At 32.2% G+C, this 16080-nt stretch overlaps 2 protein-coding genes across 3 annotated transcripts in view; both read right to left on the reverse strand.

The window, feature by feature from the left end:
- Window positions 1–1234, reverse strand: part of LOC123013429 (pleckstrin homology domain-containing family G member 5) — a 58540-nt gene extending 57306 nt beyond the window's left edge. The window contains exon 1 of one of the 2 annotated variants that reach the window (XM_044411926.1): window positions 1115–1234. In XM_044411926.1, coding sequence (XP_044267861.1) covers window positions 1115–1137 — 23 coding nt within the window. In that variant the 5' untranslated portion in view covers window positions 1138–1234. The remainder of the gene's footprint in view (window positions 1–1114) is intronic. The other variant, XM_044411927.1, reaches the window with a different exon arrangement.
- Window positions 1235–8021: 6787 nt separating this feature from the next.
- On the reverse strand, window positions 8022–8966 carry LOC123013107 (twist-related protein 2-like). Its single transcript, XM_044411447.1, has one exon. The coding sequence runs from the start codon at window positions 8950–8952 to the stop codon at window positions 8305–8307; it is 648 nt and encodes a 215-aa protein (XP_044267382.1). The 5' UTR covers window positions 8953–8966; the 3' UTR covers window positions 8022–8304.
- Window positions 8967–16080: the final 7114 nt, after the last annotated feature.

Below are 16080 nucleotides of genomic sequence, written 5' to 3' on the forward strand. Positions count from 1 at the left end.
AAAACATAAGTTAACTTTGGATTTTTTTTTCCTGAATATAAGAAACGTATTTTCTTTTGAATTTCTGAGCATAGGTATAAATTTTGTGAATAAATATTTGTGATGTAAATATTTAGAATTTGATTAGAAATATTTCTTAATACCTAAAGCTTCTATAAGCAAATAGAGAATTGGTTGTATTTTTGTCAAAATGAAAGTTAATTCAAGACTAGGTCGCACAATCTGACTGTTTGAGTCCAAGCAAATTGAAAAATTGTTCGATTTTTGTGATAGTTCTTTGTGTTAGAATTTTGGAATGAGTTTCGCTATCGTCCAATCTAAAAAAAATCGTCCGACTTTCTAGCAAGCGAACGAAATTCTGGACCACGTTGGCGATTGAATTTGAACAGAGGCGTCACATCTACACGGACTAAACAATCACGTTCGATAATAATTAGCCGTCGAGTTACTTTGTCGAGTAGTAGGTCCGTAAATAAACCCACACCGATTTGCCTTCGGGTTGTAGGTCAGACGGGTTTAGCTCGTTCGTGCATTTTTATAGCTAATAAAGCTTTGTCTCTTAACAAATAATGTAATATCAACTAAATGGATTTATCGTCGTTCTAAATACAACTGATTAGAATTCCGGAATGTGCCGAATATTGATACAGAACCTTCCATCTGGGTCAAAGTGATTTCACGAAACCTCCAAAATGGGTTAGCGGGAGAATAATGAATAATTTGAATGTCATGAGAAAATTTTTTTTTGTCAATTCGACTGGTAGAAACCTTCAGGTAATTATTCACGGTTTTGTAACGAAATTGCATAAAACCTTCCGGTGTGAAGAAATGAGAAAATTTTTTCGGAAAAGTTGGAAAAACTGGTTTGGAAAGACTAACCTGTATCACATACCTACATAGTTTTCTTTTTGCTTTGTCTCAACTATTGTTGTCAAACAAATCAACTTTGAAGCGTTCATTGATGAGATAACAACTAACGGTTTGTTTCCCCGATTCCAAGAAATTTTCAGCTAAAAACGGGCTCAAACAAACAAACAAAAATTTTTAAGAAAAAAAACGAAAAAACACCAGAGGCATAACAAATTGTTCAATTTGAAATAAGAATTAAACCCACCTGCCTAGAATTAATCCATGCATGTGTGCACCCACTCTCACTTAAATCCAAAAAATCCCCAAAAAACTTGTCACCATTTATAAAACGGCACAATCCGCGATGTTCGTAAGTCGCGCCGCGTTACTAAACTAAAATTATAAACATAACTTTGGTTCATGCGAAAGGAAAAGAGAAAGCAGCAGTATACCGTAGAAGGTGATGAAAAGAGAAAGATTGGGATAGAAACCGCGCAACAGGTTGAAAAATCGGCGTTATCACGGAACTTATTTAAATTTTGTTGTGATAGAGGTTATTGGCATTGCCTTATCGGGCCTTCTTTAATGAAATAAGTGGAGCATTGAGAATTTTGTGACTTGTAAAGTGCCTTTGTGCTACAATGCCAGAAAAGTAAATAATTTTCTGACTTATAGAGGGTAAAGAAATTGTTTTACGTCTCTTGACAGAAAAGTGATTAAATAATAAATGTTCAATCTCTAAGGAACAAAGTAACTGAAGCGATGAAGGGTCACGGTTTCATTATTTTTACGTAAAACCCTAAAATATTATTCCAAGATTTAGAAACTTTACTGAAGATCTGAACTGATAAAAGTAATAACAATTTGAAATTTGAAAATGTTGAGAAACTATGTTAACGTTAATATAAATAGGTTGCAATAATATTTGAAGGTTTAAAAAATATTTTTTTAAATGTTTAGATAGGTACAGTTGCGGAATTAAAATTTCGGGCAGTACCTATTGTCATTTTCATAATGTAGGTAAACTCTATAACAACCTTTATATTTAATAACCTCATTTTTTACTTTTATCATGTTTATGTCATTTTGACTTAAAAAATCTCAGTCATGATGACCGTAAAGGGTAGTTTACAGTGAACTTCTTGAAGTGACAGAAAAATACTGCTTGAAATTTTAATTCCGTAACTGTACCTACTTAAATGAAAAATTAAAATTTCCATCTCAAAGAAATAATATTTTTAAAGAATATGTAGAAAATATTTAGTGTCTCAAAATTTTAAAGGTAAAAAGCTGTTCCTAATAAGAGTAATAAGCAGCTGCAAAGCCCAGAGCTGTTTCAGATGTTTTGTAAAAAATGCAATCATTCTAAGCAAATGAAACAGAAATAAACTAAACAAAAAGCAAATAAACAAGAAATAAATCATTATATTTCAGTAAAAAACGATGTACGAGTAAACATAAATCTTCTAGAACATTCTCTAAATTAAAACAAAGCTTTTCGAAAACACCTCACAAAACACTTAATGGCAGAATTAGTTCCTTCAAATTCAATTAGTCCAAAAATAGAACTAAATGGATAGTTTAGACAAGTTCTGGTTAAAATCAGTAACGTTTCCTTTTTAATTAACCAACGAATGTGCTTACAAATCTTGACAGGTTTCTTTACGTAAATAAGTAGAGATCTCACACACAAAAATATAAACAATGAATATTTTTAAACAAAAACTTTGGTAAACAATTTACTAATTCATTTGCATGTTGCAAAATATGCAGTTCTAATATATTTATTTAATTTCATTAAAATTAGTATTAGTTTATTATAAATTATACTTCATATAAAAAAAATTGGCTATGCAACCAAATATACACGTTACTAATTAAATTGCATACAATCACTCAGCGTTTAAATTGAATGAAACGAAGTTTAAAAAACCGCAAAGAAAGCACATAAATTATGGGATTACAGTTTCATTCTCCACATGTGTGCATTCCATACCAACAATTGCGTTGTTAAAACTTTAATTCTCCCAAAATTGAACGAAATTTGGCTGTGCCCCAACCGTTCTTCCAACTTTCAAGAATGAAATTATTTATGAAAGAACTTGGCTAACTCCGAGTTCTTGAACCCAAAAAAAGCGGAAAAAAGTGCATGGTGACACAATTAAATCCGTATAAAATGTCATAAGCGCGATGTTTAGCATCGAATTGGGCCGCTTCATCCGGATTTAGAATCTCATAAACACAACATAATTGGGCCGTTTGTGTGTCAAAGCCGACAGTTACTGGTTTGCTTTGACAATCGGCTCAAAATACACTCGTCGCTCTCCGAAGTTTATGAAGTCGCGTTCAACTTTAAATCCTAATTAATTGCCCCGCTATAAAACATAGTTGCATGAAATTAGGATTTTCCACGAGGTTGTTTATCTCGCCGAGCGAAAAATTGGAGAAAAAAGGAATTTTCCCGTTTGAAGTTTCGTGAGGACAGATAATGGAAGGCTATGTCTGTGCTCATAAAGTTGGCAGACATGAGGAAGATATAAATCGGCCCAGTGACTTTAACAGTCCTCTAACTTTATAACTAATACTATTATATAGGCCATAAAGCGGAACTCTATAGATGCATTTAAAAATTACATAAAAACGCTCTTTTATCTTGCAATTTTTATGATGGACGGACGAGGAATATGTACACAAATTAAAACGAAGCGATTTTATGCGAACATTAAATCGATGGGTCGAGGCGACAAAAAGGACCAACAGGGAGAAGGCGGAGGCGATATTTGAACCCAAAAACAATTAAAATTCGATAAAGTCGAAAGCGGGATGTTGAGAGAAACGCCTCTGCGAGTGCTGTTTCAGTTTATTCATTTCTGAAATTATTGGTTGTTGCATACCATTTTTAACAAAAAAACCCTTTAAAAATGTTAAAAATACAATATCAATTTTGCCACCTACAGAATATTTCATTATTTATCAACAATAATTATTTTGTTTTTGTAATTATTTTTATTGTTGTAATGCTAAGTATTATTGTTTTTATTCTTTTTATTTTCTCATTTCAAAATACCACTCACTACGCCACTGCTTGATTCAGAAACTATCATCACCGGGGAATATTTTCAGTCACTTGTGATGAAAGAGGATTATAAGCTATCTAATAAAGTAATGAAAACAAATATCAAATTATTTTGACTTAAAATATTTTTGACTAAATTATAGTTTTAAAATTAATTTTACCTTAGGTTTGGTAAAAAAAGAAGTAAATTTTAAATAACTACATACTTGCCGTTTTCGTAAATATTTCGCCATTTCCCCCTAGTGCAACATTTTAAAATTGTTATTCATGAACCCCCTTGAGTCCTTTCTTCGTTTCTTTACGATGCAATTCGCCATTCCGTTCGCCATAAAATTGGAAGCTCTTAGCAAATTACAAATAATTTATCGTCTCGCCGCGAAATAGCCGGAAACTGTATTTATTTTGATTTTGTGTTCGTCTTGTAGAAAAATGTCGTCCAACATAAAACGCCGTTGTATACATTTCAACATCCCAGGCGACATATACAGAAGCCACTGGTTGGGGTGTGAGAATATCAAGCAAAAATAAACAATTTTTTAGTTATACACCGACCTGTATGAACTGACGTCGTTTTTAAGTAAACAAATAAGATGTAATGCGTAACTTGACACCGCTTTTAACAACGAAAATAAACTCGAAGACATCATTTTATTAACTCTGAGCTTTTGTTCGCATCGGAAGGAAAGGCTTTAAGTATCGTTTTCGCTGTCTTGTCATATCAAAACGACAAAAATAAAAATTGTGGGATTATTTTAGTCGGCTCACTGTCGCACAGCACCTGCTAAAAATTATCATCAATTCGATCAGTTTCGGAACAAAGACACCAAATGAAAAATCGAGGGTAAATTTAGACAATAACAGAGGCTTTGTTACGGGCTAAAAATGGCGCTGGGCAATTCCAAATTCCGGAATTTACCTAGAAAATCAAATTAGAAGCCATGTTACATATTTTTCTGATTTAACACGAAATAATCTATCATAACGTCGTTAAAAATAATGACACGACAGCGAGCCTTATTTCTAATTTATTTCAAATTTCCAACAAATATTTTTCACGAAAGCGTTTAGTCGAATAAAACGAAATAAAATTCTCTTGACAGTTTATATGCTTCGGTTATAAAGGAGACAGGAAGAAATAAATAAAATTGGAAACAAGAAATGTGGGCGGTTTAATGAAAAGTGACAAAAATATCACCGACAAATATTTTTTTTTAAAGAAATCGAACTGCTAATATTGACCTATTAAAAGAGGGTAAAAATGACCGACTAAAAATAGAAGCGGTGGTGTGAGAGGATGCATAACGTTTCAGATATGTTCACGTCTGTTTTCTTTTGACTTATAGACATTGACGGTTCCACTAATTTTACCAGTTTTCTCAAGAAGATGAAATCAGGCGCGGCTCCAGTGCTACAAGAGGCTCAATTTACAGTTTGGTTGTTTAAGGGATTTTGGCTCATTAATGAAGAAAATGTGACATTGGAGGGCCAAAAATTAATTAGAAAAAATGAAGTCCCAGATTTTAATTTTGTACAATTTTTTTGCCTTCATACAAATGTTAAAAAAAGAAATGCTTGTAATTTCTGTTATTTATGTCATTCATAAATTTAAAAAGTCATGTTAAATTAGATATTTTGAAGATAATAAATTTAAACATTTTTGAAGATTTATTTCAGTGTCTCAAATCCATTATATCGGCCCATTCTGTTTTTGCATTTAGATAGAAAATGACTTTTGTAATAAAAGTAGAAATCAATTAGACCATTAAAGTTATATTTTTACAATTAGTACGAAAAGTTTATAAAATTTTAGTTAAAGTGGCTGTTAATTTTAGTTTATGGTTAGCACTACCTCTGACTCAACAAATTTCAACTTATTTTACAGTAATTAACAAAAATAAAAAGTTAATTTCTTCTCAGTGTATCACACTGAATACCAATTCTCACTCAAATTAGTAAGCTAGTTAGATACTTATACTATTGAAGGTTGTTTGATAGGTATTTAGTAAATAAGTAATTTTAATTTGAGTATAACGAAATTAAATGTTTCCAAACTAAATTTATATCTTTCAAACACTTTTTTTGCGATTATAACACTTGCTTTAAAAAAAAAACTAATTGGTAAAAATAAAGTGCTATAACTAAAAAATTATGTGATCATCTTCTAGGAATGAAATTTTCTGTTTTTGAGTTTTGCATTTTTTTAAATACAAAGCTATAAAAAAAATTTAGATTTTTTTTGGAAAATCGATTTAAAAGTGTCAGACCAACTCTCGAATGGTGGTAAAAGACTTTCTTTCAGCTGAGCATAAAACTGAATGCAATTTTTTTTTCAAGCTTCAGTTTCTAAGAAAAAACAGAACTGACAATTTCCATATTACCAGATAGGCACTTTAGCTCTTATGTTTCCAATGTTGTCGAGTTTAATTTATTGTTGAACTTGCTAGTTTGTTAAATGTTTTGTAGTTTGTAGACCATACCTATAAGATAAAAATTGGTAATTTTTAATTTTTTTAAATTAAATGGCAAATGATCTAAGGATTACAATTATCTACTTCATGTTTAATTTTATAATTTTTTTTACAAAAGTTGCCAAATTGACAAAAAACCGCCTAACTCAAAAACAAAACAAAATTTCATTCTCAAAATACGACCACATCTTTTATCTTACTTTAATTTATATTAATTATTTTCTGGAGGCAAATGATTAAAAAAAACCGCTTGGTTCCATCATACTTTATATTCACCTTTTTAACATTTCTAACATATTTAACTAAAGTCTTTTTGTTCAAAATATAAAATACTAAACTGCAAACAAAAATTATTCTTACTTTTATTTTTTTATTTTTTAAATATTGTTAATTCATGCGCACTTATTATTTCTAAATCAAAATTAGATATACTTCTTACTAAATATATTTCCTGTTCCTATAAATTAAATATTATTTTATAAGCTCCAAGAAGTCATAAAAGCATCTTCATCGTCTATTATTTTATAGAGATGCTGATATACAAAATGAGTTTCTTGATTTTTCTTCGTTTTTAAGTTTTTGAATTTTGAACATGAATTTATTAGAGATGTCACACTAACATCATCTCACGAAAAGAAATTAATAAAAATAGAAAGTCATTCTAAATAATAATAAACCGAAAAACATTTCCAAAACATTTTGGCCCCATAGCCAAACAATTTTGTTCTCAAATATGAATTTTCAATTTGAATATTAATACGAAGTGATCCAGAAAGATTGAGTCTGTTGGCAACAGATTTGAAAGTATTTTTGTTAATAATTTGAAACACTGCAACCGAATACGGTTTTGCTTGACAACCCTACAAGATTGTTGAATTGTTCTTAATCAAAAGCGTACTCTAATGGTATAAGCTTTAAAAATTAGGATCAGGATTGCCAACATATTCAGTCATTGTGGATCACTTTGTACTACATAATAATAAAAATAGACAAAGCAAAAAATGTTTGTTACAAAAATTCAACAGTTTCAATAATAGTTTCTTATTAAAAAAATAAAAATTATGAAACTATTTTTTTCGTATGTCTAATGTTAAATTGACTTGTCAAAGAAAACAGAAGCTGTGAAAAGTAAAATTTTAATGATTGAAATACTAATTGAAAAGACTTTTTTCTTACACCTGGTTCTAAGACAATTTAAAAGTTACTTTATTTCAGAAAATCAAAGGCAGTAAGTCAATCAAAATCTTGAAATTTTTTCGAAAGATGAAGTTTTTCTATGTAGTGAACAAAGCTCAGTTCATTACTTGGGAGAACAAGTGTGTATTGTGTTAATAGAAACAGAAAAACGTTTCAAATTTTAACGTGTGTACTAATTACAAACGATATATTTTTAGTAAAGGGAATTATTTTCATACAGTTTTATTGTTGTTCTTACTGTTTAATGATAACAATCTTATCCCTTTATTACCGGTTTTTCCTCCAATTCGAAAGAGGACCATTTTATTACAGGGGAATTCCCAATCCCTTACCTGTGAAATGCAATTATCCCAAAATTTCCTAATCCCCTATCCACCACATCTCCGACCACATTTATAATAATTTTCAGCGTCGGCAAATAAAACACCAAATATAAAAAATATTTTATTTCAACAAAAATAAATACACTATAATAAATTTGGTACAAAACTTACAATACTTGCGGCTTTCTACTTTACCTAAAATCTAAAAAACCAGTAACTTTGGAATAAACGTCCTCCATTTGAAACTTTTCCACCGAAATTCAACCCGTCGTTAATTTTTTGTCCGCAAAAAACGGCAACAGCTGTACCGAATCGTTCTCATCATATCATGTTATCATTTTTTATCCTTCCGAGCAAAAACGCGCACTACGTCAATAGGCCACCCCCACAATCACTGCGAGTTACAGTCGCTCCAATCACCCTCCATCCGCCACCTGGTGAAGGCCTTGAGGAGTTTGTCCCGGACGACGTAGGAACACACGTTGCCGATGAGGTCCACGTCCAGGGCATTCTCGTTGGAGAGGACGTGGTAGAGAAAGTCGATATACCTGGCCGCCAGCTTGAGAGTCTGAATTTTGGAGAGCTTGTCCGACGGCATGGTCGGGATGCTCTTCCTCAAGGAGGCGAAGGCCTCGTTCAAGCTCTGCGTCCGTTGGCGCTCCCGCACGTTCGCCATGACCCTCTGGTGTTGGATATCCTCGAAGCTCTGGGGGGCTTTCCTCCGTGACTTGGGTTTCCCCTGGAAGGAGTTTTCCTCGTCGGAGGAGATGCTCTTTCGTTTGCGACCAAAAGAGCGCGATTTGAGCACGGGGGCCTCCTCGTCGGTCTCCACTTTGATGTAGGGGGTCACAAAATCGTGTCGCTCCTCGTAGCTGGGGTCCTCGTAGAAGAATGGCGGTTCTTTGTGGTAGTACCCGTAGGGCGGTGGTACCTCCTGATGGGGCAAGACAGTCGGGAGAAACTTCTCGTTGGAGTTGGTCAGGTCCATCAGCTTCCCTGGGGGGTAATACGAACTGTCACCGTCACGACTTTCATACATCCTGGCATCAGAAATCTTACTACTAAATGCAGGATTCTTCCAAAAACTTTACTTTACTTAAATAAACTTGCAACCAATGGGAATGTGGGGAGCGGCCCCCTACTCTTCGAATTGTCTTCGCTTGTCTCGTTTCATCTCGTGGGATTCGCCGGATGTTGGGATATGGGGGTCTCATCCCGTTTGGACTTTTTGTTGGGTAGTGGCGTCTCGCTTGTCTCCATTGATGGGGAACTATTTATATCTCTCACTTGTTGCCAGCTTGTATGATGATTCAGAAAATTACAGAGAAAATTTGTTTAAATGGAAAGGAAAGGTCAGAATTCGCGATGGGTTTATGCGATTTTTATGGGTTGTTAAAATTGTTTTAAACAATTTTTGATGGAATTGGATCAAGCACATTCTTGGGTTTAGTGCAAAAGCGCCGTTTGGGTTTGAATGAGACCGAATATCCATAATGAAATGTTTACAAAATGTAAAGATACTTAATTTCAAGATTATAAATAAATATGCTTCAATGAAGAACGAATTGAATTTTTATTTCATTCAACATTCAGAATTTTTTAAGATTCACTGTTTTTCTACAACAAAAAGTGAAAACAGAAGGCAAAAACGTAAAAACTACCTTGATACTTGCCTCATTGTTTAAATTCTATAATCAAAAAACAAAATAGTAATTTTGTACACAAAATTTCATTTACCACATGACAAAATAAAATACGCTTTAAAAAGTAGGTATATCTAAGTAAAAGTTACTTTAAACTATTAAGAACAGTTAAGATAAAATTTGTCCTGAAGAAAAACATTCTGATTTGTAAAAAAATTGTTTTTGATCCAGATTCACTAAAACCAACCAAATCACGTCGTGCTAACTTAGAATAACGTCATGTAGCCATCAATTTGAACCTAGTTTTGTGCTAATTATCGCTACTTCTATTCCTAACAAATAAAACCGATACAACAGTTTTATATGAAACTTCATTTTCTCAATAAATTCAATCATTGAAATAATATACAGTGTGTTCCCGGGTAGGTAAAACGACTGTTGTAAAAGATAAAAAAAAATCGTTTTTAATTTTTATTTTTTGGGGTTCAGTCCTGCTTAGTTTTATTAAAGACTAATTTCTAACATAATTTTAATTAGATTTTCAAAAACTTATTTTTTTTGTAGAGTAAAGTGCCTTTGTGTGGAAAATACGATAAAAAGTTATTAAGAAAAGTTGTTTAGAATCAACATCTAAACCTGGATACTAAATTTCAAATCATCGGCCAACTATGATTTTTCATTTTTTTATGTTTTTTATTCACAAATCAAAGAATTTTATTTTTAGCAGTTCTTTTATTACGACTAAAAAAATACGTTTCTGCTATAAAAAAAATCTTGGAAAAAATGAAAAATTATAGTTGGCCGATGATTTTAAAATGTGGTATAGAAACCTAAAAGTTAATTCTACACAACTTTTCTTAATAACTTTTTATCGTATTTGTCGCATAAAAAGCACTTTACAGAAAAATATATATTTTTTTAATTTCCAAGACATACTTGATTTTTCAAATCTAAAATATTGTTAAAAATTATAATCCTTAACCAAGCTGGGCTGAACCCCAAAAAATAAAAATTTAAATCAAAGCACAAACCATTTTAGCCGCATCTTAAGGTAAATTTAGCTTTGATAAATAATTCAATTTCTCTAACTTATCTAAAAAAAAAAAACATTGACAATAAAAAAAATAATGTTGTAAAACCAAAAAAGGATAATTGTAAATTGTCAATTCGACGTTTATTTACTCTAAAAATTCCTAGAAAATTTTCATTTCGTGGATTGGCTTCTGCAAAAACCAATAATGCTTGTATCTTCAAAAATACAAAATTTACTTTTTATTATGATAAAAATTACTCTGAACATATAACAGTATATAAAAAAAAATATTTAGTTGCTATAGGTATAACATTCGATAAACATTTATTTATTTTTNTTTTATTTGTTACCTACATGATTTTTTCCAACAACTGGGAACAGATTTTAAATAATTTCGACATAATAATATTCTACGGAGTTTTAAATAGGTATTTAAAATTTAAATTTTAAATGTATGTTCAGAAAAATCCTAATTTATTAAAAATTTGTATTTTTTGCACATTTTTTTTTGTTTGAGACAAAATTGCTACAACTCAGGAAAAAGTAGTTAGAGACAGGAAACATCAAGATTTTCATTTAGTAGTAGGTATAATTGTCAGGCCTGTAGAGCTACTTAAAGCTGTCGAAAAACGGTTATAAATCACTGATTTTACCGTCTTATAATAGAATGACCATTTTAGTTGTGAAACCCTCCCATTTGTAATAAATTCACTTTTATGCTTGCTTTAGAAAATTTGTTCGCAATTGGCTTTCACGATGCGATTGTTTGTATTGGCAAGCGAAACATTATCTAATTTTAAAATAAATCTGTGTAATTTGTCTCAAGTCAATTAGAGCGGGATTTTAGCAAAGCAATTTATTTGATGTGCCCAATATAACCCGAATTAGTTCTCTAATCCATCGAGGCGGTAATCAAAGAGAATTTCGGCTTTGATTCGATCTCGCCGTAAAAAACTGCCTACCCTCTCTAAGATTATATTTTTTCAACGAGTGTAACACTAGATAAGATAGATTAGTCTTCGAGGGGACCGCGACATGGTAAATGTGTCACGCCGGGGTGGCTGGTGATGAGTTATGGTGCTTTTACTCTGTTCGAAAGAGGTATCAACACTCCACGACAATTCTCATCGAGATTACTCATTAGAGTAATTAAATACCAGCGACATTTTTCTGGATCCGGTGACGTCAGATCCCGCGGGAACTCTGGCGCCATTGTGTTCCACGATGGGTTTTCTAATTCGGAAGGGACGTGCGACTTTTAATGGACATGGAGCAGCTGAAGAGAGGAGGCGCACATCCTGTCGTTAGCGGCCCCTGGGTCTGTGGGGCCGGCCCCCCGCAACACTTGTTGCCCATTTATCTCCAAAGCAAGAATTTTTACCACTTTCTGATCACTTATAGATTCAATTTAAGACAAATATTTTTCGAGATGTAAATTTTTCAACAGTGGTAGAGACAGATGGACGAGTTGGCAGAAAAATATTCATTTATTTTCTCAAGGTTCGCCGAATTGATGAATTATGGAAGATGTAACTGTCAAGGGGTCGGTTCCGGCGAGGAATTTTACGATTAACGGGGGATTTAAATAACAGAGGAAAAGACAACATTTTTGGGCTTCTGTTTTATGTGATTTTCACTTCATTTGCAGGAAATATTGCCAGGTTTTCAAAGCGAAATTTTTCCATTACGTTTGTTTTTTTTTTTGACTAAAAATGTATAGTGTTTAAATACCTACCAATGAAATAAAAATAAAATACTAAATACAAGTAAATATTAGTTAAAAACGCGTTTTTGAAAGAATTTTATTGCTTTATTATTAAGTTGGATAATAACAATTAATTAAAAACTTAAAAACCTTTTTAACTATGTATTTTATTAACAAGAGACGAAAATACAGGATGCGCCAGAATCCGCACCACAGTAAAAAATGCCATGTAAGGTAGGATACCAGGAACATTGAAAAATGTTTAAAAAATACAATCTATAAAAATTTCAAAGTTATGAAAGTCTAAATTTTGCACTTTGACTCAATTTATTTCTGTTGGAAAAATAATTTTCCAAGTTTTCTTGCTACATATAATTAGAAGAGGAAATAAAGAAGCTTTATCCTAAATTGTAACCCTGTTTAATGTTATTTGTGGCTCTTATTGTCAAAATTTTTGTACCTTTACTAAATAATTATAAAAAAAACATATACAAGATCATCAGTATAATTAAATAGACATAAAAACTGTACAATGTCAAAAAATTAATGTTAAAATTTTTAGGCAGAATTTTTTAAACATTTTTTCCATGTTCCTGGTATCTTATTTACTTGAAATTTTTCTCTGAAGCGCGAGTTCTGACACACCCTCTATAGGTATATATTTTTTTGTTTGTAATAGGACTTTCATAAAAAAAATCTAGATTTTACAAACCACAAGTCTGGCGACATTTAAAATTATAATCTTCAAGTTTAAACATTAAAAAAGTGACAAAAAACGTCAAATTATTGAAATAAAAATTAAATAGGGTAAGTCTAAGGAAGATGGATCACATTTTGAAAAACCTAAAATTCTTATATTTATTTCAATTTCAATTTCAATTTAAAGCACAAATGTTTTTTTCTCATGGCATGAACTTTACGACAACTTATAAATGTAACAAAATTAAAGACACATACTTTTAAATAAGTACATGAAAAAAATATATTTTGAGGCGTAAAAGTCTATATTGTGCGGTTGAGACGAACCACTAATAGTTTCTAGGTAATTATTTTTTTCTTCTTAACAATGTTTTCTATATGTATACAGGGTGTTTCACATAACTTTACGAGGCTTGCGCCTAATGTACGCACCCAGATATACAAAAGTCACAGAACATTGGATACAAAAAACACACATTTAATTATTTAATTTTTGGAAACCCATGACAGTAGTTGTCAAACTAATCACTGTTTCATTAATAGTCATAAAACTGCAGTTTTTCAGAAACAATTATCACTTGTTCTATCAAGAGACGGCATGAATATGATTGTAGTTTATCTATCTTAATCACTAACTAACTAAAAATGTTGTAATTTTTGAAAGGGTGAACTAACTAGAGAAGATTATCCCATTTTTCAAATTTTGTAATCGAGTTCGTATTGGAATATGTATTACTGATTGCATCTTACAGGCGCAGGCCTCGTAAAATTATGTGAAACACTCTGTAGGTACACGGTGAATAAAAAGTATGGAACCTTTTTTTACGAAAAAAATAATTACTGTAGCGTAAAGTACAATTAAAATGTGACCGTTTATCAAGAATAACATTTTTCGATTATTCCTATTTTTGAGTTTTTGTTAAAAAAAATTTTAATAGTAACCTATAATTATTTTTTTTTTAAATAAAGACTATGATCTAAAAACTTATTCTAATTAAGTAATAGGTAGTACATTACAAGCGAGGTGGTAAATATGGCATTACCCCGAGTGCTTATGTATACCAGCCTCGAGATCGGATAAAGCACGAGGGGTAATGCCATTACCACCGAGGTTTGTATGCGATTTTATTCACAATCACATTACTTTCAGTCAAAAATTTGAGTAAAATAAAATTCTAACAAAGTTAAGGTCCAAACGTGGTAGGTCATCCAAATGACGTTTGATTTTTGACATTTCAGAAATGTCAAAGAAAATATTGAAATAATGTGTTAATCTGATTTAAAATCGTTGAAATGGAACAGTTTGCTCCCCGGAAGTAAGAGAAACTACTACAAAATCCTGCATATTACCGCCCAAGAGAAGTAATATTATTACTCCTCATGAGATTTATTGATGTGTTTTCCAACCTTTAAAAGGTTAGTAATCTGCATATTACATTAGTGATTGTGAATAAAATTATTTTTTAATCAGTAGTTTTTTTTTAATAAATTCTTAAAGTTGCGTTCCGAGCTCTTCCTCAAGATTTTCCGAACTTAACCAAAGTGGTCGTGCCCATTTGATTCTGTCTTAAATTTTTGGGATTAAAAAAAGTGTCTAAAACTGTTAAATTAGCGTATTTAAAACTGTAAAAAGTTTAAATTTTGCCAAAAATTCAGTTTTGTACACCTACTTTAAGAAAGTCAAGCATTGAAACAAAATTCGATTGCTAGATACTTGAATAAAAAAGAAGTAAGTATTTTAATTGTATTTACAAAAAAAAGTGTTTTTAATTTGTGTTTTACTAAATGATACCTAATTAAAAGCTGTCGGACTTACTCTTTCCCGTCGTCCCATGACAAGTCCGTCATGGGACAATGCAAACCTTTCAAATAAATTTTTGCATTTCGGTACCCTTGTCGGGTTTTTCCCTTGCAAATATGTATAAACATTGCTGGAACTTCCCATAATCCGGGTGTTATTGCTGGAGCTTTCCCAGCTGGGTGTTATTAGAACCTTCCGCCACCCCGGCATAATCGTATCAATCCTGGAAAAACGGCACATGCTGCACACCTTTGAAATTTTTGCCCGGGCACGTCTACTAGGTAGTAAAAATAATGCAATTAAGTAAGTGCACCACCATCTGGACTCGGCCGTCTAATTCATTCATGGTTTTATTGTAGGATCGACAATTTTCCAACATTTGGCACACACTTGTCAGGTAAAACGTGCGAAACTTACCACCATAAAAATGTACCTGGTGAAACAATGAGTGCCGAAACAACGTTATAAAATAATAGTTGGTTTTTATTTCAGTAGAAATTGAGTAAAATCGTATTCCCAAGCTTGTGTTAACATTTCGCCTTGTTTACAACATTTTTACGCCTTGATTTATAAATATTTGCTCTTCTTGTATACAAGGCATAATGAAGTATAAAGCATAATGTAATTAGTAGAAATTTACGTTATGAATCGTCTCTTTCTCTTCAGTGACGTTAAAAATAACGTCAGTGATTGTAAACGGCGTGCAGACACTTTTCCTCGAGATTGATTTCCTTTCAATGAGTTCTTTGTCGTCGTTTTTCCACCATTCCCCAACAATTTCGTATTTTATTCAAATCAATTAAGTCGAAAATAATTTAAATAAATCGGTTTCATTCATCGGCGCTTCGATGAATGGACACTCATTATCCTTTTTAATCGCTCCTCGACGCCGCTTTCACCCATTTTTCCCAAATTTAGCCCCGCCTTAAACTATTCGCACCTGTCCAATACTCACACCTGGACACACCTGTTGCTTACAGACAAAATGGCGTTTCAAAATCTGACCGATACTTGGAACTGTCATTTTTATTGTCGTAGGATCGGACTTTTGTTTAGACAAGAGAGTAATGACATGCACAGGCGTTTTTAAGTCGAAAGCCACTCGCCGGGGTGCCCACCCTAATGGACATGGTAAAGCCATTTCGGGTCGGGTTTTTGTCGACGAGGAGACGACTTTCACGGTCTATATTTAAATGGATTTTCAAGGTATGCCAAAATGACGACGCGATGGCCTCCGAAGCGGAATCGGGCCCTAATTAAAGAGAACGGAGACTTCCTGTACGAGT

The sequence above is a fragment of the Tribolium madens genome, unplaced genomic scaffold, assembly GCF_015345945.1.
Source record: "Tribolium madens isolate multiple individuals breed KSU strain unplaced genomic scaffold, Tmad_KSU_1.1 Scaffold_96;HRSCAF=242;Tcas5.2_LG5, whole genome shotgun sequence".
In the NCBI taxonomy this organism is placed as follows: Eukaryota; Metazoa; Arthropoda; class Insecta; order Coleoptera; family Tenebrionidae; genus Tribolium; species Tribolium madens.